General features: G+C 38.0%; 16 protein-coding genes across 16 annotated transcripts; 8 read left to right on the top strand and 8 right to left on the bottom strand.

The window, feature by feature from the left end:
• Positions 1 to 33: 33 nt before the first annotated feature.
• Positions 34 to 2,056, top strand: BDF20DRAFT_879383 (alpha-2-glucosyltransferase Alg10). The gene is made up of 7 exons (XM_053081563.1): positions 34 to 301; positions 387 to 475; positions 541 to 1,019; positions 1,073 to 1,352; positions 1,425 to 1,481; positions 1,560 to 1,702; positions 1,765 to 2,056. The coding sequence occupies exons 1-7, from the start codon at positions 197 to 199 to the stop codon at positions 2,028 to 2,030; spliced, it is 1,419 nt and encodes a 472-aa protein (XP_052935051.1). The 5' UTR covers positions 34 to 196; the 3' UTR covers positions 2,031 to 2,056.
• Positions 2,057 to 4,165, bottom strand: BDF20DRAFT_879375 (SKIP/SNW domain-containing protein). The gene is made up of 4 exons (XM_053081562.1): positions 4,132 to 4,165; positions 2,752 to 4,065; positions 2,544 to 2,677; positions 2,057 to 2,474 (listed from the first exon to the last, which is right to left on the bottom strand). The coding sequence occupies exons 1-4, from the start codon at positions 4,146 to 4,148 to the stop codon at positions 2,125 to 2,127; spliced, it is 1,815 nt and encodes a 604-aa protein (XP_052935050.1). The 5' UTR covers positions 4,149 to 4,165; the 3' UTR covers positions 2,057 to 2,124.
• Positions 4,166 to 5,611: 1,446 nt separating this feature from the next.
• On the bottom strand, positions 5,612 to 5,919 carry BDF20DRAFT_879367 (uncharacterized protein; the record flags this gene model as incomplete). The annotated part of the gene is made up of 1 exon (XM_053081561.1): positions 5,612 to 5,919. A coding segment is annotated over exon 1 (226 nt), but the record flags the coding sequence as incomplete, so codon positions are not given.
• Positions 5,920 to 6,013: 94 nt separating this feature from the next.
• BDF20DRAFT_823007 (uncharacterized protein) lies at positions 6,014 to 6,694 on the bottom strand (the record flags this gene model as incomplete). The annotated part of the gene is made up of 1 exon (XM_053077760.1): positions 6,014 to 6,694. The coding sequence occupies one exon, from the start codon at positions 6,692 to 6,694 to the stop codon at positions 6,014 to 6,016; it is 681 nt and encodes a 226-aa protein (XP_052935048.1).
• Positions 6,695 to 6,935: 241 nt separating this feature from the next.
• BDF20DRAFT_804349 (uncharacterized protein) lies at positions 6,936 to 7,704 on the bottom strand (the record flags this gene model as incomplete). Its single annotated transcript, XM_053076465.1, has 2 exons — positions 6,936 to 7,187; positions 7,255 to 7,704. Coding segments are annotated over 2 exons (702 nt in total), but the record flags the coding sequence as incomplete, so codon positions are not given.
• A 166-nt stretch (positions 7,705 to 7,870) lies between these two features.
• BDF20DRAFT_879351 (uncharacterized protein) lies at positions 7,871 to 8,240 on the bottom strand (the record flags this gene model as incomplete). Its single annotated transcript, XM_053081560.1, has 2 exons — positions 8,160 to 8,240; positions 7,871 to 8,087 (listed from the first exon to the last, which is right to left on the bottom strand). Coding segments are annotated over exons 1-2 (174 nt in total), but the record flags the coding sequence as incomplete, so codon positions are not given.
• On the bottom strand, positions 8,227 to 8,436 carry BDF20DRAFT_879350 (uncharacterized protein; the record flags this gene model as incomplete). The annotated part of the gene is made up of 1 exon (XM_053081559.1): positions 8,227 to 8,436. A coding segment is annotated over one exon (156 nt), but the record flags the coding sequence as incomplete, so codon positions are not given.
• Positions 8,437 to 9,637: 1,201 nt separating this feature from the next.
• Positions 9,638 to 10,684, top strand: BDF20DRAFT_615166 (uncharacterized protein). Its single transcript, XM_053075881.1, has 2 exons — positions 9,638 to 10,425; positions 10,492 to 10,684. Exon 1 carries the CDS (start codon positions 9,737 to 9,739, stop codon positions 10,274 to 10,276), a length of 540 nt encoding a protein of 179 aa, XP_052935044.1. The 5' UTR covers positions 9,638 to 9,736; the 3' UTR covers positions 10,277 to 10,425; positions 10,492 to 10,684.
• Positions 10,290 to 11,504, top strand: BDF20DRAFT_821898 (amino acid/polyamine transporter I; the record flags this gene model as incomplete). The annotated part of the gene is made up of 3 exons (XM_053077650.1): positions 10,290 to 10,425; positions 10,492 to 10,640; positions 10,716 to 11,504. The coding sequence occupies 3 exons, from the start codon at positions 10,290 to 10,292 to the stop codon at positions 11,502 to 11,504; spliced, it is 1,074 nt and encodes a 357-aa protein (XP_052935043.1).
• Positions 11,505 to 11,865: 361 nt separating this feature from the next.
• Positions 11,866 to 12,551, top strand: BDF20DRAFT_822661 (uncharacterized protein; the record flags this gene model as incomplete). The annotated part of the gene is made up of 4 exons (XM_053077724.1): positions 11,866 to 11,921; positions 11,986 to 12,157; positions 12,232 to 12,378; positions 12,438 to 12,551. Coding segments are annotated over 4 exons (489 nt in total), but the record flags the coding sequence as incomplete, so codon positions are not given.
• On the top strand, positions 12,502 to 13,313 carry BDF20DRAFT_615124 (uncharacterized protein). The gene is made up of 4 exons (XM_053075880.1): positions 12,502 to 12,547; positions 12,625 to 12,791; positions 12,858 to 12,993; positions 13,076 to 13,313. Exons 2-4 carry the CDS (start codon positions 12,734 to 12,736, stop codon positions 13,257 to 13,259), a joined length of 378 nt encoding a protein of 125 aa, XP_052935041.1. The 5' UTR covers positions 12,502 to 12,547; positions 12,625 to 12,733; the 3' UTR covers positions 13,260 to 13,313.
• Positions 13,314 to 14,460: 1,147 nt separating this feature from the next.
• BDF20DRAFT_836948 (uncharacterized protein) lies at positions 14,461 to 17,344 on the bottom strand (the record flags this gene model as incomplete). The annotated part of the gene is made up of 7 exons (XM_053078999.1): positions 14,461 to 14,484; positions 14,585 to 14,722; positions 14,782 to 14,905; positions 15,585 to 15,693; positions 15,867 to 16,058; positions 16,726 to 16,857; positions 17,269 to 17,344. 7 exons carry the CDS (start codon positions 17,342 to 17,344, stop codon positions 14,461 to 14,463), a joined length of 795 nt encoding a protein of 264 aa, XP_052935040.1.
• Positions 17,345 to 17,682: 338 nt separating this feature from the next.
• On the top strand, positions 17,683 to 19,932 carry BDF20DRAFT_822823 (catalase-like domain-containing protein; the record flags this gene model as incomplete). Its single annotated transcript, XM_053077744.1, has 2 exons — positions 17,683 to 17,938; positions 18,026 to 19,932. The coding sequence occupies 2 exons, from the start codon at positions 17,683 to 17,685 to the stop codon at positions 19,930 to 19,932; spliced, it is 2,163 nt and encodes a 720-aa protein (XP_052935039.1).
• Positions 19,933 to 20,520: 588 nt separating this feature from the next.
• Positions 20,521 to 21,824, bottom strand: BDF20DRAFT_879316 (uncharacterized protein). Its single transcript, XM_053081558.1, has 5 exons — positions 21,614 to 21,824; positions 21,437 to 21,499; positions 21,183 to 21,328; positions 20,995 to 21,105; positions 20,521 to 20,910 (listed from the first exon to the last, which is right to left on the bottom strand). Exons 1-5 carry the CDS (start codon positions 21,739 to 21,741, stop codon positions 20,663 to 20,665), a joined length of 696 nt encoding a protein of 231 aa, XP_052935038.1. The 5' UTR covers positions 21,742 to 21,824; the 3' UTR covers positions 20,521 to 20,662.
• Positions 21,825 to 21,924: 100 nt separating this feature from the next.
• Positions 21,925 to 22,734, top strand: BDF20DRAFT_615038 (U1 zinc finger-domain-containing protein). Its single transcript, XM_053075878.1, has 5 exons — positions 21,925 to 22,005; positions 22,109 to 22,141; positions 22,248 to 22,313; positions 22,397 to 22,465; positions 22,555 to 22,734. Exons 1-5 carry the CDS (start codon positions 21,987 to 21,989, stop codon positions 22,641 to 22,643), a joined length of 276 nt encoding a protein of 91 aa, XP_052935037.1. The 5' UTR covers positions 21,925 to 21,986; the 3' UTR covers positions 22,644 to 22,734.
• BDF20DRAFT_615039 (uncharacterized protein) lies at positions 22,735 to 23,346 on the top strand. Its single transcript, XM_053075879.1, has one exon. The coding sequence runs from the start codon at positions 22,826 to 22,828 to the stop codon at positions 23,279 to 23,281; it is 456 nt and encodes a 151-aa protein (XP_052935036.1). The 5' UTR covers positions 22,735 to 22,825; the 3' UTR covers positions 23,282 to 23,346.
• The last annotated feature ends 265 nt before the right edge of the window (positions 23,347 to 23,611 follow it).

Below are 23,611 nucleotides of genomic sequence, written 5' to 3'. Positions count from 1 at the left end.
TTAAAAAATATGGTCAAAAGGAAGGAAAGAGGACAAAATTGATGAGCCTACCCTTTTGGTAGCCCAATTTAACGTTTCCTCAATTTTCAACCAATAGAAATAAATTTGAACGTGTTCCTTCTAGAAGTGTTGATGGGACTTTCAAAAAAGAAACTCCACACACACGATGAAGAGAAAAACTAAGGGTCAATGTTAAATGCCAAAGTGCATCTTCATGTTCGACATGTTTTTTCTTCTTCATGTACTTGGTCTATATGGTTTTGCAAAACTGATAAATGATAAAGTGCCTGATCCATATATGGTATTCCTTTTTCTGTTCAAAATGATAGCAAATATACAGGGTCAATGATCTAAATTTCTTTTTTTTTTTTTTTTGTGGTTGTGAGGACGAGATTTTTCATATTCCTCAGGCACAGCAATATTGTCGAGGCAGATACACAGAATGGGACCCCAAACTTACAACCCCACCCGGATTGTATGTCAAGGAAACAATATTAAAATGAGATAAATCGACAATATGAATTATTGACCTTCCATTAGGTATCTAGCAAGTAACTCGGTTGCTTATATGGGTGGATTATTTGGTTATGATTTTTGTACTGTAAATGCATTGCGTTTCACGAACATATTATTTTCCGTTGGTTTATATTTCACGATTCTATCCTTGGTCTCCCAACGCACTGCCACATCTCAATGGAAAGCCCAGATGTACGCTTTGGCATTATCATGGTTTCCTGTTGGGTATTTCTACAATTTTTTATATTACACAGACACGGGCTCAACCTTCTTGGTGTTACTGTCATATTTATGTGTGACAAAGAAGATGTACCACCTGTCCGGCATTATTGGAACATTATCTTTAACATTTAGACAAACAAACATTATCTGGTTGGGTCTCTTTATGATGATATCAATTATTAACATCCTAACTAAAAAGGCAAATGCTCAAAAGAAAGATCACAAGAATAGTCAATTAACAGCTTTGTACAACCCTCTATGCTCTACTATCAAGCAACCATGTGAGTAATTTTTTCATTATCTATAATAACGCACCACTAACCTTCAATATTAGCCCAAATATTCAAATCAATCTATAGCCTTGTGATAGCGACTTTCAATAATCTCCCTCTTCTTCTGCCAAACGTCATTACGTTTATGTTGGGCATTGTATTATTTTCCATCTTTTTGGTATGGAATAAAGGGATCGTTCTAGGAGATAAGTCAAATCATGTGGCCGGTCTCCACTTTCCTCAACTATTTTACTACATGTCATTTTTGACCTTTTTTGCTGCACCTTGGACAATTTCCCGGGCGATGCTTTCAAGCATTATCTACCAAATTTCTGTCAGAAGGTCTGTACTATATCATAACTTTCAGTATAAAGTTCAACTCATTGCTAACCTTGCTATGCTCTCTGTCTTTAGGGTTGTTTACGGCTGCTTATCTACTACTATAGCGCTATACCTTGTGTATAGATACACGTAAGCTTCCGTATTTACCAATTATATATATATATATATATATATATATGTATGCCTAATCTTCTATCTTTACTTTAGCTATGAACATCCATTTCTATTGAGTGATAATAGACATTACAGCTTTTACGTATGGAAAAAGATTTATAGGCGGCATTGGGCAGCTCGCTATTTTTTGACTCCGGTGTATATTTTTTGTAGTCAAATAAACTTTTTAGCATTAGGTAAATGACAAATTTCTTATGGTAACAAACCCAAAACGCCACTTACATGTTATTTTTTACAGTAAAAAATGTTAGCCTTTTAGTAACATTAGGCTATCTCTTCACCCTGATACTGATGTTGGTCCCGTCCCCATTGCTGGAATTCCGTTACTTTATCAGTCCTTTCTTATTCTATATGGTGAACATACCACCACCTTCCCAACTTAGACGCCTAATTGTCGGTATGATATTTTTCCTAATCGTCAATTTTGTTACGATTTATTTATTTGTATATAAGCCATTCACTTGGGTAAGCGAGCCGAACAATCTCCAAAGGTTCATGTGGTAAAGCATCCGCGGAAAATAGACAAGAATAAACTTTATTTACAAAAACAATATACGTGATAAGAGAAATACAAACTGGATGATTCGAGATATTTCTTTTAACGTTTTCGTCTATCATTATCATCGTTATCGCTATCACGGCCTCTCTTTCCTTGCTTTGCTTTGTTGAGAAAAGTATCCAAACCGAATACGTCTTTATCTGCTGCCTTGGATGAAGACGTGGTAGTTAACATTTCTTTCTCAAACTCAACAGGACCCGCTGAGGATGAAGCACCGCCTTCAGCTCCTTGGAATCCTTTACGCATGCCAAATTTATCTTGTTGAATTGACCGTTCTAAATCTTCAACGTTAGTGCTGCCTAGAACTTCCGATTCTGTGTTTTCCCCTCTAAATCTATAAATCGAACTTGACGATTGATTGAATAATGGCTTATCATATGTGTTATAAGCTAAATAGTGAAAAAAGCAAGCATTTTAGTTCGACGAACATTGCACCAGATAAATATAATGGAGCCTACCGTCATCATCTTTGAATCCGGAGCCGATACCCTCGGATTGATTGAACAATCGAGCATCAAACATGCTGTCTTTGCTGAGCGATGGTTTAGCTAAACCAAGAGCAATCTTTTCTGAAATATCACGTCCTTGTTCCCTGCAATTGAATACAACACATCAAACTGTTGGCATCAATCAATAATAAATTCAAACTTGATATTGAGTACTTACCGAGCGAGATGTCTGGCCCTGGCCTCTGTACCCATCTTACTCATGCGCATTTCTCTTTCTCTTTGTTTTTGGCGCTCTCTTCTCAATTTATCACGAGCTCTGGCGCCTTCCTCATCACTCTCATCTTCTGAGCTGTTCTTAATCGATTCCTCATCCTCACTTTCAGACTTTTCTGATGCCGATTCATCAGAACTATCGTAATCCACCATGAGTGAAGAGGCAGTAGGCCTATTTGAAGTAGCAGGCGCATCATCTGCTGCTTTAGATGATGTAGAAGGCTTGAAACCGGCTCTTTCTTCACGGGCTTTCTGCGCTAATTGTCTAAGCTTATCCTCCTCTGCTTCCTTTTGTTTTTGCGCTAGTTTCTGTTGCATCAAATTTCTTTGTCTAACTTCCTCACGAGCGTGACGATCAGCAGCATATAGAGCCTCCGAAAACTTTGCAAAATTGTTATTGATGGTAAGTTCTTGCAATCCTCGTCCATCTGCTGCTAAACGTTTATCTAGAGGGATGGTATAACCTTTTGTATTTTTCCAGTTGGATACACAGGGTGGGATGACCCACTCTGCTTGTTCTTTAGCTGTAAGTTTACGAGGTGGTGAGTGCATAACAGGCGCAGGCGGGGACGGAGGGCCACGGGGAACCTTTTTATGCAAATGGCTAGGAGGCTCCATGGGATCAACAGGTGCATCTACCATTCGAATAATTCTTTGTTTCGCCCCTGAATTGAATCCACTGCCAGTATTGGCAGGTGTATAACGAATATAGGTGGGGTCTTTATTGGTGCCGTTGCCATTGGCTGGGCCGATATTTTTGGGCTTTAAAGATTGAATTTTACTGTTGACAATTTTTTCGAGTGCTGCTTTCGTTTTCTCAGCTACGCTTTGTACTTCTTCCTCGCTGGGTCTGTCCATGACAAGCTTATCTACATCCACATCTTTGCGATCTTTCAGAGGTACCATATCCTTGAAAGAAGTGTGAACAATTCGATCTTCGCTGTGACCTTGTCGAGCAATAGCGTCATACTTGACTTGACCTTCGGAATCAACCTCTAAGGTTAAAGCACCCCCTTTCCGATCAACGGCCCTTTTATCTTTACGTCCCATATCTAGAGGATATTGCGCCATATGTATTTCTGGAAAGGCTCCTCCATTACCGAAATCCTCGGGTGCTCTTGGTTTGAAATTTTTACGCTGGCCATAAGGTGGGATTTTACTTTGACTGGATTTTGTAACGATTTTTTGAATTTGTTTCTCTAATTGAGGTGCTGATTGTGGTGCAGAAGATAAAGATTGACGGGGTTTTGGTAAAAGACTTAAAAGCAATAAGATGTGTTAGGTGGTGTGTTTGATTACATATTTTATTAATATCATTATTTACCTTGAAAGTGAAGCCATTGTATGTTTTTCGAATTTGAAGGAGTCAAAAGAAAAAAAGAAATTTGAAAAATGCAAACAGTGCAAAAAAGGATGTCACCCAATTGCGGTATTTGAATCAACTCGCAGCAAACGATCTCTGAAAGGCGCGTTCCTCAGTTATCCTGAAGAAAAATATTATCGACTTGATAAGAAACTTAATCAGTTAGTAGGGAAAACACCTATATTGAAAGATGAGATACCAATCATCAATCAGAAACTGAGTATCTTATCAACTTAACAGTTATTAAACACTTCAATTGTTTACTCGAATCTTTTGAGCAATAGAAAGGGGATATTTGGCGAATGATAGTGGGGATGAAGTTCGCTGACCATCAGTACGAGACTCTTTGTCGCGCTGATCTGCGTAAATCACTTCAGAGGATTTATATAGTAGCTATCAATTTTATGTTCTGCACTAATAGTATAAACGCCTATTACTTGCCCAATGACGTCGTCATTCGAAGTAACACTATTAGACTTATTTTCTTAACGCTATTGTCCTCATAAGCTGCGCTCAATTTAGTTCTTTACGAATTTACAAATAAAGTGATGAAGAATTGTATTGCTATTTCTCAGCTTCAAATATAGTTATCTTGAAGCTGTTTGCTCCTTCCGTCATCTTCATTGTATTTCCCCGTTCACAAGGTTTATCACTGGGAAATCGCCTTCGCATGTTTGATTCTTAGTAATCGCGCATTACTGTAACGGCCTCACGCTAGTATGCTTGTATTGAGTATTCATAAAAGTTAATAAAATGAATTTTTAACGCATCACACATTATTTGAGTTTGCGATTATTCGTTGAAGTAGATAAATACTAAGCAATTACGTAGAAAAAGCTTAAAGATTACAGTTGCATGATTCTCCTTAAATACAGCAGTTCCAAGAACTCGCCCTATGAATTTGTTAACTCCTACAATTACAATACTCTATAGATATTGTACAGAACGGTAATCATACAACATTTGCTTTCTCAGTGAATAACGAAGAAGTTTTATAGTTAACAATGGAGCATATGTAGTCTGGTTAGGGCCCTCTAAAAAATAGATCAAGACATTACTGTCAAATAAATGCCCTTTTGGCACGTTGCAGAATTGTATGTTTGTGGTTTACTATTAATGAGCCTGCTACAGTATTTTAACTAATATTTTAGATGAAATACATTTTTTTTTGGACGATTAATATTTTCATTTTAGATGAGTTGCAATTGTGTTGTAGACCAAAATATAAACCGTTTAAACAATGATTCAAATTCCAAAAACTTGTTAGCAGTGCGAAACAAAAAAAAAAAAAAAGAAAAAAAAACCGTACTATTCCTCACCTGTAATGATCTAAATCCTTGAAATACAAGGAAAACCGTGTTTATTACGGCGATTATTTCTTCTTCTTCGCTGGCTTGAAAATGTCGGGTCTTCCCGCTCCAGACCAAACTGCTTGGGATATAGTCATCATGTTGATAGCGGCGTTAATGTCTCTCTGCCATAGCTTTAGACATTGCTTGCAATGAAGAACGCCGGTACCCTTGAATCCAGGGGTATTAACAATTTGCATATCATCATAGAAACAGAGGCTGCATGTTTTAGAGGTTTTAAATTCATCGATTGTGACAACAATCAATTGACCTTCAGCTTCACGTTTCTTCAGAGTTGCAAAAAGTTTACCGACAACACCACATCTTTGCCCTTTCAATTTTACTACATCTTTTCCAAACATTCCAGCACCAAAGACAATCAATGGTACCCTTCTAGGGAATCCTGAGTACTTATCAGCCTTCCACTTCTTGTCACTTCTAAAAATTATCAATCAGCGCGTAAGCTAAACGATGAACATGTAATTCATTGATACTCACTTAATTGGCGGCTGTTTGTCAACATTCTTTCCTTTCTTCTTCTTCTTCTTCTGCTGTTTTTTCCTCTTCCTTGCCTTGCTTCTCTTTTTGCGATTGTACTTGGCCGTTCCATGAGTCAACATGTTGGCCATAGTTTCGGGTGCTCTTTGCCTTCCTTGGTACAACGTAAACCGGTCCTTTGCTGTTTCATGTCCATAAAAACTAAAGAGAGCGTCTAAGTTATTGAGCATATAACTGGTGAACGCCTCATATACTCCTAGACGAGAGGTCTTTGACGAGGGGATTTGACTTTCTACTAGATCTATTCCTGTAACAGCTTTTATACTGTTCAATTTCTTACAATATTTCGTTGACCCTGCCATATGATAGTATTCGGATGTAGTGCATCTTCGCACTTGTCTGTTATATTCAAGGCCAATAGCAGCAGTAAAAACAGACTTTCTTCCGGGATCCAGGGTAATAGGTAAATAAGTATTGTCAACTTCATCCAGAGAGAAATCATCAAGAGTGAGGTCAAATTTTTGGAACGAGGCACCATGGCCAGATTGTTGTCTTTTATAAAAAAGAAAGTCAACTGAAAACCCATCCGTTCTGACAATATTACCAAAGAGCTCTTTGTTATCACCATTCGGTGTAAGTTCAGAGATACTACATGTGCCCAAGAAGTTAAACCTCATACATTATACTCGACTGCATACCGTATTAACTGTATGCTTACCTTTTGTACCTGAGTTTCTTGAAATCAAAGACATGGAAAAACAGCTCTAATTGGCTTTGGTAATTGCGGGGTAAAGAACGTTTCACAAAAGAAGACAGAGCGTTCACGCTCAAGGTAATGAACCTCCATTGAACGGAAACCTTTGGCAGTAAGGATAGCAATTTTGGAAGAGGACGTCGTCGTACGTCAAATGGTTTATGATCATCGTGTTCGCTCTCAAATTCTGCGTTCAAAGATAACAAAAAGGGTACGAAAGACCCAGGATCAGCAGATAATGTCTTCATGTTCACTTTCTTCCCCAGCTTCTTCTTCCAAGGTTCACAAAAGGTTTGGATCTTTGCTTTTATATCTTTGGTAAGGTAGTCATCAGTTGGCCATTTAGGTTTTCCTTGGCATATCTCTTGATAGCAGAAATCACTTGTGACCTTTTTGACAAGCTTCCAAGGCATACACTACGCAAGATGAGAGCTTTTTTTAAAATTCATGTAAGACCCCAAGTAATATTGAGTTGCAACTTACCACAAATGCCGTTTGTATTTTATATATCAAAAAATAGAGAAGTTTCTCCTCAAAATTTTCCACTATACTGTTCGTATAGGAAGTAGCAATTTCGGTGCATGCTTCTGTAATGGCTTGACTAAGTCCAGGAAAGAGCTTGACAGGGAAGACAATCTTAGGGTAAGTCGTTTTAAAAGAATCAAACGAGCTCAGTAATTGTTGTGATATCAGCCTACTATTTGTTGGTCTTTGTCCATTCACTAGCTGTATCATAGAGTACCAGAAATTTTGTGTAAAGATATATTTAATACACTTTGGCTCAGCAAGAGTGGCATTTTCCAAGACGTAATAATTCACAAAGAGCTTGGCTCTAAGAACCAAGTTTCGGATAACAGAACAAGCTTCAACAACTTTTGACTTGAATGTGTTGCGATAGTCACCAAAAACGCAGTTATCAAGAGGCAACCTTCTTGTAAACGCCTTGTAATTACTTCCCAAATGATGTTGAAAGACCTCTGCCTTTGATAATACATGTTGAGGACACAGAGGAGAACGCACCGATTTATGTCCTGGTTGCTTGCATTTGGTACAACAGGTATTGTCTTTATCCGGTTCTTCATTATTCTCTTTCCTTGCTTTCTTCTTTTCCTTCTTGATTTCAAAGTTCTGTTTGCGTTTTCTGCCTATCGAACCAACTATAGGTACAATGAGGTCGCTTACTAACGATGAATTTACCAACTTTTGAAGCCACATGAGGTGCTTACCTTGATCTGCAGTTTCTGTCTCATACAATTGACATTTAAAGTATTGTTGGGTGTAATGACCCCCTTTACCGCAATCAATACACGTTACATCTAACAGTACACGATGATTAATCTCTACGTATATATATGATCAGGTATATAGGCTTTCAAAAGGCAAGTTACCATTAACAGCACTTGATTTTTTCTTTTCAAAAATTTGCTTTTTCTTTTCATAAATTATTGTTTTGAACATGGGTCATAGTATGTATCTTAAAAACGTGAAATAAAAGTGAAAGAGACAACATTTGACTCTAAGAGAGCAATATATTTTATAGTGCTTATCTTTGAAAGTCACCCATGAACGCATACAAAAACATTGACAACAGTTAATATAACCATCCCATTCCGCTATGGTATCTGTTATACTATGACCATCAGCCCTCTATCAATGGTTTGATGTCAATCAATTCAAAGTTAACTTTTTTTGGAATTCTTGTCCAAAAAAGGCACCAACGAATATCTTGTTGGTCTCGGAACACATCGTCATTTAGTAAAAAAGTTGTCAAGCTTTTTGTAGTTTGTCCTATTGCAAGATAACATCAATAAAACCATTATTGGCGACTTTCTTACTGATAGAGACTAATTTCTAGGGTTCGATTGTATGTCATCCTTAATGCTGCTTGAATATCACTGAATAATTGAGTATCCAAATATCCAAATACTATGGACTTTTCTAAAAATATTTTTTAATAAATCTAAAATTAAAATGTATATTGTCCATTAAAAATTGTAAATCGTCTAAAATATAAGGTAAAATACTGTATTATATTCTGTTCTAATTAACGTGATTTTAAACAGCTTTTGATTGGTTACCAGATTTATTAAATGGCATAAAGCCATTCTAAGTAAGTAAGCTGGATAGAGCCTGGTATATAAGCTAAAGTCAACTGTAGCGTTTATTTGCATAATTATCGAATTCTGCTATAAAGAGAGTTTTATGTGATGAATCTGTATGAGTTTTGATATACAGTTTGTTTGTGAATTTCATTTTCTCACAATCGAAAAAGTTAAAGTAGTGCGATCTGTTTTGAATTGAAGTTGCAAATTACCATTTTTGCTATGGCTGTTCTTTTCAATTCTCATGACATTTGTCAGCGAACGTAACACGGATACAGACTTATGCCTGTTGTACCAATATGGTTCAGAGCGTGCTTTTTAGGTAAGAATGAGGTATTGTTAGGATATGTGAATGTCGATAGTGCGCAGACACGTTGGACAATGTCAGAATCAACCCAAAATTCATGAAATTTGAGTGTGTGAAGGCAGATAGTGGGTTGCACTCGATAACACTACAATCGTAGATTATGTATTTTGTTAGTTCTCACATAAGTGAAGATTTGAATAATATTTGTATAAATACCCACATTTTTGTCATATTTGAAGTTGCTATTGAATTTTTCCTTCTCACTAACATCATCAGTTAAAGTAATAGTAATCGAACCACCTTTTTTTCAAAGTACTAATAACAGATCGTGAATCCGCACTCTATCGAGCCAATAATCATGAGCAAATCTAATGTAAATAGCTATCAAAAGAATAAAAAATTATTGAAGTATAATCTACCCCCAGCTCATTGGCATGCAGAATTGTATAAACAATGCAAATGCGGGCGTAGAATAATATTACATATTTTGTGCAGCTTATTCATTGGGTTCAATCTTTTCTTTTACACGTAGATATCGGAAGGGAAACCAGCCATAATGGAAGAAACAGTCGTAGTAGACGAGAAGAACTTAAATATTGAACATCTTGAATCCAACAACTTAGATGCAGATGCCCAACGGTTACAAGATTTAGGTTATAAGCAAGAATTCAAGCGAGAAATCAACTTATTCGTCCAAGCAGGGTTTGCATTTTCGACCATGGCTGTGCTACCAAGTTGGATGGTTTCGTTTGGTCCTTGTCTCAGTGCAGGCGGTCCGTCGAGTTTATTTTGGGCTTGGATAGTGGTCTGTCCATTTGTCATGTGCGTTGCGATTTCTATGTCCGAAGTTATTTCTGCTTACCCTTTGGCTGGTGGTGTTTATTCTTGGTCACTCGTGCTCAGTAACAAGAAATGGGGACCATGTAAGTGCATAACAGTTTATCGATCGGTTCTACAATACTTGAAGCAGAGTATAAGCAAAAAGTTAATCGCAATCTATTGTAATTCCATCAATAGTTATGGCATGGATAACAGGTTACGCATATTTGACTGGTTTGATTGCTGTGGTAATGACATTGGCGTGGACAGGCGCTGATTTCATCTATTCTATGGCCAATGTACTCAATGTAAAGCAGATTGACAGCCAAGGAGCATCAGTTGGATTATATATCGCCTTGGTTGCTGCAGGGACAGTTTATAACATTATGGGCTTGAGATTCAGTGCTTATTTGAATATGTTCATGGGTAAATATTTTCATGCCTAAACAGTCATAGAGAAATTAGCTAACAAAGCACCGATCTTTTAAACAGTTGTTTGGGTGTTTATTGGTACATTGGTCATTATTATTGCTGTGCCCATCATGGCACCTACTCATAATTCAGCCAAGTGGGTTTTCACAGAATTCATGAACACTACAGGTTATGAAAATAACGGTATGGTGTTTCTAATCGGTCTATTGGTAAGCTTTGAATGCAGTTAGTAACACAGAGTGATCAGTTTCTGACACACCTAAAATAATTGTGTTTACGAATAGAGTGCAGGCTGGGCGCTTATTGGGTACGAAACAGGCGCTCAAATTGTGGAAGGAACTCGCAATGCTGCTAAAACAGCGCCTCGCGGCATTATCATTTGCGTTATTGGAGCAATTGTTCAAGGCTTTGCGCTTATTATTTCGACATTATTCTCTATTCAAGATGTTGATGAGCTTATCACAACTGATATGCCAATCGCAGCTTTCTTTTTACGTGCCACGAGAAGCCCAGCTGTAACGGCCTTCTTTTTAGTAATTTTATTAGTCGCGCAAATTGGATCCCTTTGTAATTCTATATTAGCGGGAGCTACCTTTATGTGGAGTCTTGCAAGAGATGGTGTCTTACCTGGCTCTAAGTTCCTGTATAAGATTTCGGGGAAGCGAAATATTCCTACAAACTGCTTGATAGTGCAGCTTGTGATTTGTATCCTCATCATTTTGCCGTCTTTTGGCTCTATTGTTTACTGGCAAGCTATCATGAGCACAGCTGTCATTGCGGTCAACATTTCTTACGGTCTTCCTCTTTTATGCCGCTTGATCTGGACAAGAAACAATATGCCGAAAGGTCCATTCCATCTTGGAAGACTTGGTTTAATACTCAACGCTATCAGTATTGTCTGGGTCACTTTCTTCGGTGTAATTCTCTGTATTCCATCTATGTCCCCTATAACTCCTGAGACAATGAATTGGTCATCTCTGATGATAGGTGCTGTTATGTGTTTCTCTGTTTTCTTTTGGCTGATTTCAGGTCGACACAATTTTAAGGGCATGACTCAAACCGTCGAGAAGTAGTGGTGCAATAATGCATTTTTTGTTATTCTTTATTTATTTTTTTTTTTTTTTTTTTTTGCTATTAACGTCGTAACACTATGATACCCTAATTTGTTTCAATAAACTTATTGATCCGTATAATGTATTAGAACCTAGGATTTCCTAACAGCTGTCTTTACGCGCGCGATGCATAATGAAGCTCTCCCAATATACATGAGTGACTGCTCAGTCTTTAAGCTTCCTCAAACTCGATTATTGAGTATGGCTCTCTACGTGCTTCAATTATAAACCTATAACAATGGTGGACAAAATTACTAAAGGTAAGAGTCAGTGAGACAGTTACTAAAGCCATCAGTATAGTGACCAAAATTTTCAAACAGACGAAGCTGCTATTTACGATCGACAAATTAGGCTCTGGGGCCTTGATGCTCAACAAAGGTATACCACGTTCCTATCAGTTGCCTTGGAAGGTGGAATAAACAACTAAACAACTAATCTATAGAATTGGCAAAGCAACCATTCTCATTGCAGGCATTACTGCATTGAGTAACGAAGTCTGTAAAAACTTGGCTTTAGCAGGTGTCGCGAGCATAACATTGCTTGATCACGGAACTGTGACAGAGTACGATCTAGGAGCTCAGTTTTTCTTGAATGAAGCAAGTGTTGGAAAAAATGTAAGGCCAAATTAATTCGTTGATGATATACGCCCACTATTAGTTGAAGGACTAACGCAACAGTTCTGATACAGAAAGCAGAGGCAGCAGCAGCAAGTATCAGAAATTTAAATCCACTTGTCAGTGTCATTGTGGATCAAGACAATATTAAAGATAAACCAGATGACTACTTCACAACTTACTCTGTAGTTTGCTTGATACATTCAGATTATGATATAATTGTGAGTATATCGACGCATTTCTTAGAATAAATTACTCTTAATGCTTACACATGAAACAGTCCAGGGTAAACAGCATCAGAAGAAAGATTAGAAAGCCTTTTTATGCTGGTGATGCATTTGGGCACTTCGGATATATTTTCTGCGACTTGACAGAGCATACATATATATTGTGAGTAATAAAGGACTCGAGCGGGACAATACATAGGCTATGCTGTTGTGCTGATACTTTCTTCATTTCTAACATAGAGAACAAAAAACCAACAATCTTGATAAATCCAAAGAACCGATTGTAACTAAAACACCAACAACAGTGACATACAATTCATTCAAGGAGTCTTTAGAGAAAGATTGGTCAATGATGACGTTGAAAAGCATTAGACGAAGGATATCACCAGTGGCATTCCTCATTCTAAGTAAGATGTTACAATTATACATGTTTATTTAGTGAAATGTTCAATACTGATATAATATGTGAATAGTGTTGATGAAATTTCAGAAAGTACACCTTCGTGTACCTACTGCAGACGACAGCAAAGCTATTATTGATAGTAAGCCTGATTTCTTCAAGAGTATAGGTATAACAGATACAACGTTACTGGACGATAGTCTTATAAGGTATTGAAATAGAGGGAAAAAGATGAATGGGTCAGGCAGTGTACTGACAGAATTCATGGGATTCTTTGTATCGAAAAATAAGCGATATGGCATCCTTATACGATACAGAGATGACACCAGTAGCAGCTATAGTCGGCGGGATTTTAGCACAGGATATTCTGCGAACATTGTCTGCAAACGGACTGCCGATTCGTAATTGGTTCTATTATAATGGTTTAGATGGTAAGCTGCATTATCGCGATGACTCATATTGTTCGCTTTCATAGCCCTGCTTAACTCTTCAATTTTGCCCTTTTCTAGGTTCTGGAATGGTTCATTATCTCTGATTATGTTAAAGTTACGTGTGATGGATAGTTTTGGAACACAACTCCTCTCATTTATCATTGGCATAAGTTAAAATTTTCATTAAATAATTCTTATCGTATTTTTTGATGGAGTCATTTGATGCGAACAATCTTCTTTCTGTGCCGAGTATTTGGGAATCGTTCCGCCGAATATTTATTGTTGTTAAGTTAAAACTGTAGGTTTTTACCGTTGCTTTGAATCTATGCCTCAAACGTAAACAATGACTACCAGGTTGATAACTTTTTTTACCTTCATATTTGATGTCCATCAGCTGATAACAATATATCTTCTAATATTTTGTTGCCTTCCTTCTTGAAAAAGGAACAAGTGTTACCATTGTGTCATTCATAGCAACGATAAGACTCTTAAAACTCGCTATTGTGAGCATGATATTAGTTTCGGTATCTGAACAGTTGAAAGCTATGTGTACCCGCATATTCATAGAATCGTACGTACAAAGTATTATAAACTGTTGCTCAGTGGCAAAAACCAAATATCAAACAGTTATCTATTGAATAAACGGGGCAATAAAGTTATCAATACAAGCACCATCAGAATGGCAGACTTTAATCATCTTTTCCAAACTTCAGAGAACATGATCTACAATGCCCATATTGTATCTTGCATTATCCATCTCAGGTCATGCTTGACGTGAGAATTTCATAAACAAAAGTACGATTAAAATAAACATCTGAACTTTTGAAGGGATAACTAATACACAGATGAAAGAAAGAACTCTGAAGGAGAAACGAAAAGATAAAAAAAAGAAAGAGAACAAAAAAAGAGATTTATTGTTGAATTTTCGCTGATAGACTCACTAATGCTGTACCAACATTGTTCAGGTGCATAAGTACTATAAGTTGACCTGGTGTATTTTGCTTTTGCATGCGGAAAAACAAATTTTCATTATGTTCTCCTAAGCAGAATGTCGTGGCCAAAGAAATAAGGCCAGCTTATTGTTTACCCCTTTTGTTCAAAGGCCTAGAGTACAACAAAGAGGCGGAAATAAAACATATTTTATCAGACCAATAAGGAACAACGCGCATAAACATTTAAAGAGCCTTAGAATAGAAGCCTAAAGCTGATAAACCGTCGGCTATTGTGGCCGTATGGTTTCATACCTTAATCGATGCTAACATCGAGGCTCTGTATGTTTTTAGTATATATGGGAAATTAAGGTTCTTGCAATATTCAGTAGCAATATGAATAAAAGACAAACCACTCTGTTACCAGGATTGTAACTTACAAGATTAACGGCAGCACAAGTAAAGCAAGTCTTACGATCTTGGAGCTGCCGTACTTGACTCAAACACGCAGCTGACAGTGATGATTGCGTGCTACAGAGGACGGAAAGACTTCTACCGAACAATAGAGCTGGCATTGACTTTTATTGTTCCATTACGAGAATGATGGATATAGTGTTAAACAGAAACCCAACATTACCTTTCTTGGATAGAACGATAAATCGTAGGCGTTCAATTTCTTGCGTGATTTTCTGAAACCTCCAATCTTACAATAGGAGACGATAACATACAGAAACACATATGCACATCTGTTCCCCGTGTTTCTTTAGTATTCAAAAGGACCAGAGGGAAGACATTGATTTTGATAGGCATTGCACTCAAAAGGTTTCATTGATAAGAAAGTCAAAATAATGCTATTGATGAGAAGAAAGTTATTCGTATCTCAAAAAAGTAAAAGAAAAAAAAAAAAAAAAAAAAAAAAACCGTTCGAGGTGCAATAACGATTCAAAGATTTTTCTGATGAGTTCAAAATGCGTTTCAACAGCTTGTTGATCATTTCAACAAAAAGCTAGCGCGTGCGTGTTGACTGCTTCTTTCTACATATATTGGTCACTTAGAAATGAAACGTCTTCCAAATGTCAAATACCATATGGTGTATTTCAAGGTTAAAAAGTCGCACGCGTGTATTTAACCATTGTCTTTTTGTATTTTTGCATTAAAAACATGACACATTCTATAGCTCGTACCTGAAAAGCTTTTACATAAAGACCCAAGTAATCATTAACCTTACAGTAGTCTTACAATGATCCTTTCGCGTTTTCAGGACTTTCACAAGTTCTTGTAAATACTACTCTTGTTTTGGACGGTCTTCAATTTAGCCATCAGCGGGGACGAAAGTGTGCAGATGAAGTCATTCATGAGTTGTTTTTTTTTTCTGTTTTTCCTGGTTTCTTAAAAAGACAGGAACTCCGCCCCGATAATCTTGTAACAAATTAAACTTACATGATGCGTCCTTTTGCACACAGTAAAACATGACAAGCATCTTGATCAACAACACGCAGTAAGAATCTTCTAGAGAATAAAGACAATATAAAGTTTGTTTTGGTGTACACTAATGAGTGATTGCATGATCATGATCAAAGAAGCTGGAAAAGCCTTCCTCAAAACGGATAAACTGACAGAAAAAAAACTGCTGCTGCATATTTTAAGATCAGAAAGTTTAATCGCGATTTCTGATTCGACCACATGCGTACTCATTGACCTACTACTTGAATTTGAGCATACTGTCAATAAATGGTAGATCGTGTCTACCATGACACCATACAAACGAGTTATTCTTGAATATGACGGGACTATTTTTGAAACTCTTGGCAAGCAGTGAGAATGTCTCATTCACAGACTTGATAATCCTCCCTTCAAAACTTGCATAGTTCAAAGTAACAATGAAAGGAGTAGGTGTTGTGTTTAAACTTGTTTCTATTTAAAAGATCATTGATCTTAGTGAATCAGTCACTTAGCGTCCACATCCCCAGAAAAGGATTTTCTCTTACGAAACATCAGCAGAAATCATCCAAGAAACATGCTGTTTGTATGTCACAACAGGCTTTTACAGTATACTTGAAAGTATATTCCAAGGAATAGGGAGACAATAGGATTTTCTGAGTTTAAATGTTCAACTTATTGACGGTTTGAATAGAACTGATTGTCATTGAGTTTTGGGATCCTCGTTAAGTTCGGTTATCCTGAAGGAACAATAGGGAAGGTTGTTTCATTTTTTTACGCTTTTTTTTGGTTTAACAATTAAGGAAAGAGCCAGGATGACAAATGTATTTGTGTAAGCCTAAGGCTATTTTAAAATACGCGAAAACCTTCATTCAACAATGTTTTTTAGACTGAGCATCATGATGTAAATAGACGTGCACTGTAGATACATTACTGCAACCGCCTTGTTCAAATACAAAAAGGAAAGAAGACATCAATCTAGTTTAGAACTGCTACTGCATTCCCTAACGAGATTACGTCTTTCTTGACACATTTGTATTGTCTTTCAGTCAAATAAAAGTTTGTTTTTGGCCCGCCCAAAAAAACAAAATAAAAAAAATAAAGGGTATAGGTTGACCATGCCATTTTTTGAAAAGATTACCCTGAATCTTTTGAACTCTCAAATCTTTGTAAAACGGGAAAAAGATCTGCTTGTACAGGTACAGTGCAGTGTGATACAGTTTCTCAGGTTTTATATTTGTCTTTCTTAGCGAGAGAAACCACCCCGTGAGGTCTATTGAGATGAACTACTATATGCACCTTTTCATTTCTGGGTTGGTTTGACCTTATTTGTCTGACTGACGAGAAAAAAAAAAGGCGACAATGCATAAGAAACTCGAATGATGATGCCCGCAAACCTCATCCTATCATTGTGCTGTATTATGTTTTGTAAGCACGTGAGGGAATTGAAAAATTCTCAATTCGACTGTAAGAAACAGGAGAGCGTGCGTGCATCAGCACTTTATAGTCTTTTTGAGAAGCCAGTATACATCATTCGCAACTGTATTATTAAGCACAACTGATTGGTTTGAACCTGAACTGTTGTAACTGCAGAAAAAGCAAGCGAACTTTATTTATTTCCTGTAACGTTGCACTTGGACCTGAACCCAGTAGTCTGTCTAGTATGTCTCTTCTAAGGAAAGACCTTGAGAAAATACATCATTCTTCATAAAGATGAAGTTAGAAGTTGGCAATGGTTCAATGTATTTCTGTATATACATCCGGTCAAAGGCAGCATTTGAAAGCCTCAGCAAGAATCATATTTCCATATATAGCATCTTAAAATGGGGTGTTTTCTGTGTGTTCACGCCGAGGATGGAATAAGCGCGCTTAAACAAATGATAGTAACCTTTCTGACCCTGTTATTCAACTAACCATTATAGTTCCAGAAACGCGAGTACAGGTGGGGTTTCTTTTTTTTTTGGTTTTTTTTTGGTCTTTCGGAAGGTCGATTGTTCAAAATTTGATTCACATCGAAATCCTATATAAAGACAAGCCAATTTTTAATCCCTAACCTTCTTTCCCTTTCATTCTTCAGCTTTAGGTACATTAATTTACGATGAAGGCAGCTATTCTCAAGCCTTTCATCAGTCTCTTTTTGGCTGCCCAATTAGTTGCTGCTAAATCCGATAAGGTCGACGTTGATGCCGACTCCAAGAGCGCTCAACTTGAAAATTACTCTGTCAGTGATGCTGGCTTTCAAGAAATGACCCAATTCGGTGTCAAGATCAACAACTCTGACAGTTTGAAAGCCGGCTTAGATGGTCCTGCCCTTATGGAAGATTTCATGATGCGTGAAAAGATCATGCACTTTGGTAAATAAACACGCTCACCGTTAGAAATCGAGCTATTTTATACTAATATACCGAATGTCTATTGATCGTGCCTTCCTTTGATGCTAGATCACGAAAGAATTCCTGAACGTGCTGTTCACGCTAGAGGTGTTGGTTTGCACGGCTACTTTGAATCCTATGGTGATTACTCCAACATCACTGCTGCAAGCTTCTTAAGAGGTAAGGGCAAGAAGACACCAATGTTCGTTCGTATCTCCACTGTCCTTGGTTCTCGTGGTTCTCCCGATACCGTTCGTGACGTCCACGGTTTCGCTATCCGTTTCTATACTGATGAAGGCAACTTTGATATTGTTGGTAACAACGTTGCTCCTTTCTTTGTGCACGATGCCATCAAGTTCCCTGATCTTATCCATGCTGCTAAGCCGCATCCTAATACTGAAGTTCCTCAAGCTGGTACTGCTCACGAAACTGCTTATGATTTCTTTGCAGAGTTCCCTGAATCCTTGAACACTGTTTTATGGGCTCTTTCTGGTCGTGGTATCCCCAACTCCATCCGTCAAATTGAAGGTTTTGGCGTTCACACCTACCGTTTGATTACTGAAGAAGGCAAATCTCGTTATTGTAAATTCATCTGGAAACCCAAGCAAGGTCTCTCCAATTTGCTTTGGGATGAAGCTCAAAAGCTCGCCGGTAAGAACATTGATCACCATCGTACCGATATCTATACTTCCATCGATAACGGCGACTACCCTGAATGGGAGTTCGGTGTCCAGATCATTGAAGAAGAAGACTTTGACAAGTTTGATTTCTCTCTCCTTGACCCTACTAAGTTCGTTCCTGAATCCTTGGTGCCTTTCCAACCTCTTGGTAAGATTACTCTTAATCGTAACCCTGATAACTACTTTGCTGAGGTCGAGCAAGTCACTTTCCATCCTGGCCACGCTGTCCGTGGTGTTGGTTTCACCAACGATCCTCTTCTCCAAGGTCGTCTTTTCTCTTACCTCGATACCCAATTGAACCGTATGAGCGGTCCTAACTACATGCAATTGCCTATCAATCGTCCGTTGGGCACTGTCCACAACAACCAGCGTGACGGTTACATGCAAATGAACATTCACAAGGGCGAAGTCGCTTACTTCCCCAACCGTCTTCAAGGTAACACTCCTTCGGTCGTCGATGGCGACAAGGGCGGTTACATTGAATACCCTGAAAAGATCAACAACGTTACCAAGGTCCGTGGTCGTTCTGCCAAGTTCTTTGATTTCTATTCTCAACCTCGCCTCTACTGGAACTCTTTGACCGCACACGAAAAGCAACAGTTGGTGGACGGTGCTCGTTTCGAAATTGGTGCCTCTACCTCGTTCGATGTCCGTAAGAGAATGGTGAAGCAGCTCAATCTCATCGATAACGAACTGGCTCGTCGCGTTGCTTATGGTATTGGTGTTCCTCTCCCTGAAAAAGAAGTTGAAAATGATAACAAGACGTCTGTCGGCCTCTCCATCGCCAACTACCCCAAGGACCAGAACATCAAAACGCGTACTGTTGCCATTCTCGTTGCCCCTGGTACGAATATTGAGGAAGCCAAGGCCATGTACGAATTCCTCAAGAAGGAAGGTGCTTATCCTGCTTACATCGGTCTCAACATGGGCGAGCAAGACGGTCTTAAAATCACTACTACTTACAGAGGCACTCACTCTGTCCAATGGGATGCTGTCTATGTTCCTGGTGGTAACTCTCTTGACATCATGACCTCTCGTAACTCTTTCTTCCCCTTCGATGAACCCAGAATGTTCGTGGCTGAAACTTTCCGTCATGCTAAGCCTATTGCCGCCTCTGCAGAAGGTGCTAAGCTTCTCCAATATGCTGATATTGAACTTCCTGAACTTAAATCGGGTTTCGCTGAGAAGGATGGTGTTGTGGTCGCTGAAAAGGTCGACGATCTTGAAAAGCCCTTTAAGGAAGCTCTTATTAAACAAAGACATTGGGAACGTCTTCCTTTAGATCCTGAGATCTAAAGCAAAGAGAATTCTACTGTTTTTATAGTGTAATTTATTTATCTTTTTTTCTATTTTCTTTTTTTTTTTAAACCATTTACCATTTTCTCTCCCTCATAAACGTTTATTTTCATTTTAATGTATCTCTCAAATCATCATGGCCCATTTTTCTTAACTTCAACACTTTTTTTTTTTTTTCATTTCGTCGGTAATCCATTTATTGTTTGATTCCTTTCATCTCTCTAAGAAACCATTTATTTGGATATTTCTTCAGTATTGATGAGTAAATCATCTCTGAATAAGCAAATAAATGATGGAGTGAGGCCACTTAGTCCTGCCGCATAAAGTATTCTCATCATGCGTAGATTGCTTTGGCAGTGCTTTGAATAACTGTTATTCAAAACAATAGTTTTGTTTCGATCTGGTGCTAAAGAGATACATAGTCATAGACATACGCTAGTGTCATTTGTTTTTCGTTGTTGCATATCTTTCGAAAGAGAGTATTGCAACAGAATTCATACCATTTTTTGCAGATTTTTAAAACAGTTTTATGTAAAGTAATCATAAATCCAAGAAAGAACAAAAACTAATGAATAAAGCTTGATTTCTTGGTCCGATCAAAGTGTATCGAGATTTTGTATCAGGATTTCTTTGTTTCGCAGGTGAAGATGCCTTTTATTTCGAAGTAACAATTTTTTAATGGGATATTTATGCATTCTGTCCCTTATTGGTGTTAGTGCGAGCAGCCAAACTAACTCGATGAAGATGCAGCTTTATCATCAGGTGTGGATTGAATGGTTGTTTCTGGTGTTGTGGTGGTTGTAGCGGATGAACAAGGTGGTGCTTCCCATGCAATAATTTCTCTGAACGTAAATGATATACGTTTATCCCTGTGTATGGTTATACCAGTATCAGCAGTCGTCTCTACAACATCTTTTGAAATTCCATGCTTGAATTTATATCTCGCATCGCCTGTCATAATAGCCAGTGATCTACGTGCTACATTGAAAGAAGAACATGGATCCGTTCTTAGCTTTTCTCAGTGCTTCGATATGAAGAGAATAGGTACAGCAGTTGACTTACGTAGAATGACATCAAAGAATATGCTTTCGTTTTCCATAGATGTAAATTTCATGATGCAATCTGATAAGAGAGATAATGATAAGATATTGGATCCGAACAAAGCAGGTGCATCTAATTCAGAAAAAATACGAAAATGTCAACCATCATGGAATACCTCCATTTATAAATGTGTGTATTTTAATATTTACCTACGTGAGGCATAATGCCTTGACCTAGATTATATTCATTAATCAGTAAATGATTCGGCTTGTGTGGCATCCAACCGTTCTCCATGATACGTTGGACAAAGAATTCGCTGAAATCAGGTAACGGGCCATACTCTTCTATCACCTTTCTATTGATCGCAAAATAACACAAGATATAGACGCGCGCAGAAATGAGTCCACAGAGCTACGTCCAGCGTGGGTGCACTTTTATTTTTGCCCTTTTTTCTTTTTTGTACCTATATCGATAACTAAACAGATGGCCATATTGTTGCGTGCGTCTTTTCAATTCAGGTGTAGGTCTATTGAGAGTTTGTAGACCATTGAACAGCGTTAGTCTTCTTTATCTGCAAATTGTGCGTGGGTTATGGTTCATCTTTTCGTATGTCTCCTTACAATCCAGAGTTATCCTTTACCCTATACCAAGCCCAGACCATTCTCGTTTATTCGTCTCGTCCAGTAAATAAGTCTCTTCTTCTAGAGATACAGCATCTTCTATTAGATATAATCCAGGGACTTTATCACTGTAATCAATGGTACGCATAATACAATTTAATTCGAAATATTACAAAAGAGAGAAAGAAACGACTTTTTGACATGCTGTCTGCTTTTGTCATTTGTTCATTTGTTGGTTTTTAGGTAGTGCAAAAAATTTTCAAAACCAGAAAATATCAAAGCTGAGAAAGGAACGAAAAGAGAAAAGAAAAAAAAAGCAAAGCGTGACAAGCAACCATTTTCCCCCTTCTCTCTCTTTATTCCCAATATTCATTATTTTGACCATTGTAGACTATGCCGAAATATTACTGTGGTAAAGCAGCATGACTGATATTTGGCAAACAATATACCGTATCGTTGACGTAAACATAAAAAGCAAGGGATGCTCACCATCTTTTCTCTTTTCACATTTTTAGAATATTGTGACATTTTTTTAACCCATGACAGCCGTAAGCATCGATCCTCATTTTGACTCTTTTTTGGGATTTCTTAATATTGAAGTTGCTGGACTATCAACTGTTACAACTTTTCGCTAATATTCTTGTTTATTAATAGCTTCGGTTAGAAAAGCTCATAATGCAGGAAAGAATCACATTCTAAATGTTCGAAACTATTATGCTGGTAAGAAGTTTAAAAAGTCTATTGCTGAAAGACGATCCTTAACCATATCTGATGATACGTGTCTTTGTCTATTTTGCAAACAGAAATAAGTCACGATAAAGCACAGGGTATCATTGATGAAATTACAAAAGCATATGAAAAAGCGAATGCAGGTAAACTGCACGAGATAGACCAAGACAAGCGTCCTTATTCTTTAGGCTGAATGGTATATTAATTGTTATTCTACTTATTTGATCATTAGTTCTGCCTCAACAATATGCTGGATTTCCTGCTACACAGCCTTTCGGAGGACCATGTAAGTGTATTCTTGATGAAGAACTGGGAATGTAGGATGAAATAGGAACAGAAGGAAGGACGTGCAGCAAAACAAAACAACATGCAATAACGAACGGATGAACGATGTTAAACAGAAAGAGAGAGAGAGAAACTAAAACATACCATTTTTCTTCATTTTTTTTTGGCTTATAGACCCACCACCCAATGCTTTTGGTGGTAGACCACCTCCACCTCATATGATGGGCAGACCTGGGTTTCATCCTCCTTTTCCTCCTCATGGAGGGCCTCCACCTCCAGGTTTCAGACCTCCACCTCCAGGATTTAGACCTCCTCCACCCGGTATGATGCCTCCCCCACCTCCAGGAGCCCAGCCAGGTCCTCCTCCTCCACCAGGTGCATCGCCTATGTCTGGATCTTCACTACCGCCGCCACCAGGATCATCTGCATCACCTTCTTCCTCCTCACCAGCACCTGGTGGCGGACAACAACAACAACAACAACAACAAAGACCTCCACCACCGGGTATGTTCAATGGAATGCCTCCTCCACCCAACTTTTATCAAAATGGACCTCCTCCACCTCGTCCTGGTATGCCCGGAATGCCTCCTCCACCACCTTCCCCTTCTTCAGCATCTTCATCCACACCATCTTCTCAGCCTTACCCAGCCACCAGACGTGAAAGTTCTTATTAATTTCTCTCTTTTTCTTTCTCTCATCCTCTTTCGCCCCTTCCGATCCTTTACATAAACACAGCTCCTTTTAATAGATGGAATAAACAATACATAGTCGTTTTCTATTGAAAGTCAATGTTACGTAATAGAATTATCCAATGAGGATGATTCTCTTTCGATGCCGTGGGCAGTAATAAAAATCCACGTTTTTCATAATGATCTCATGGGACAAGAAACCCAGACCCTGCGTTTTTCATTGGTTATTTTTTTTTTCAATAAATTTTCTAAACTTCTGTTGTCCCTTTTCTAGATTCGGGCTAAAATGGGAGCTCTCCTTTTAATTTTTTTTTT

This window comes from Mycotypha africana, assembly GCF_025528875.1.
Source record: "Mycotypha africana strain NRRL 2978 chromosome Unknown BDF20scaffold_7, whole genome shotgun sequence".
In the NCBI taxonomy this organism is placed as follows: domain Eukaryota; kingdom Fungi; phylum Mucoromycota; class Mucoromycetes; order Mucorales; family Mycotyphaceae; genus Mycotypha; species Mycotypha africana.
This window is presented reverse-complemented; position numbering and strand designations above follow the sequence as displayed.

Excerpts from the sequence above, each read along its gene's own strand:
- BDF20DRAFT_615166 (XM_053075881.1), top strand. The coding sequence starts at position 9,737 with ATGGAAGAAACAGTCGTAGTAGACGAGAAGAACTTAAATATTGAACAT.
- BDF20DRAFT_879375 (XM_053081562.1), bottom strand. Across the intron at positions 2,678-2,751 it reads AGGGCCAGACATCTCGCTCG|GGAACAAGGACGTGATATTT; the intron begins GTAAGTACTCAA and ends ATTCAATTGCAG. Across the intron at positions 2,475-2,543 it reads CGGATTCAAAGATGATGACG|CTTATAACACATATGATAAG; the intron begins GTAGGCTCCATT and ends TTCACTATTTAG.
- BDF20DRAFT_879316 (XM_053081558.1), bottom strand. The coding sequence starts at position 21,741 with ATGCGTACCATTGATTACAGTGATAAAGTCCCTGGATTATATCTAATA. Across the intron at positions 21,500-21,613 it reads TGGTCTGGGCTTGGTATAGG|ACCTACACCTGAATTGAAAA; the intron begins GTAAAGGATAAC and ends AACTCTCAATAG. Across the intron at positions 21,329-21,436 it reads CTGTTTAGTTATCGATATAG|AAAGGTGATAGAAGAGTATG; the intron begins GTACAAAAAAGA and ends TGCGATCAATAG.
- BDF20DRAFT_615039 (XM_053075879.1), top strand. The coding sequence starts at position 22,826 with ATGATGGGCAGACCTGGGTTTCATCCTCCTTTTCCTCCTCATGGAGGG.
- BDF20DRAFT_615038 (XM_053075878.1), top strand. Across the intron at positions 22,142-22,247 it reads TTTTTTAACCCATGACAGCC|CTTCGGTTAGAAAAGCTCAT; the intron begins GTAAGCATCGAT and ends GTTTATTAATAG. Across the intron at positions 22,466-22,554 it reads ATATGAAAAAGCGAATGCAG|TTCTGCCTCAACAATATGCT; the intron begins GTAAACTGCACG and ends TTTGATCATTAG.
- BDF20DRAFT_879383 (XM_053081563.1), top strand. The coding sequence starts at position 197 with ATGCCAAAGTGCATCTTCATGTTCGACATGTTTTTTCTTCTTCATGTA. Across the intron at positions 302-386 it reads AAGTGCCTGATCCATATATG|GACGAGATTTTTCATATTCC; the intron begins GTATTCCTTTTT and ends TGTGGTTGTGAG. Across the intron at positions 1,703-1,764 it reads AATAAACTTTTTAGCATTAG|TAAAAAATGTTAGCCTTTTA; the intron begins GTAAATGACAAA and ends TATTTTTTACAG.
- BDF20DRAFT_615124 (XM_053075880.1), top strand. The coding sequence starts at position 12,734 with ATGATGACGTTGAAAAGCATTAGACGAAGGATATCACCAGTGGCATTC. Across the intron at positions 12,792-12,857 it reads AGTGGCATTCCTCATTCTAA|TGTTGATGAAATTTCAGAAA; the intron begins GTAAGATGTTAC and ends ATATGTGAATAG. Across the intron at positions 12,994-13,075 it reads CTGGACGATAGTCTTATAAG|CGATATGGCATCCTTATACG; the intron begins GTATTGAAATAG and ends TCGAAAAATAAG.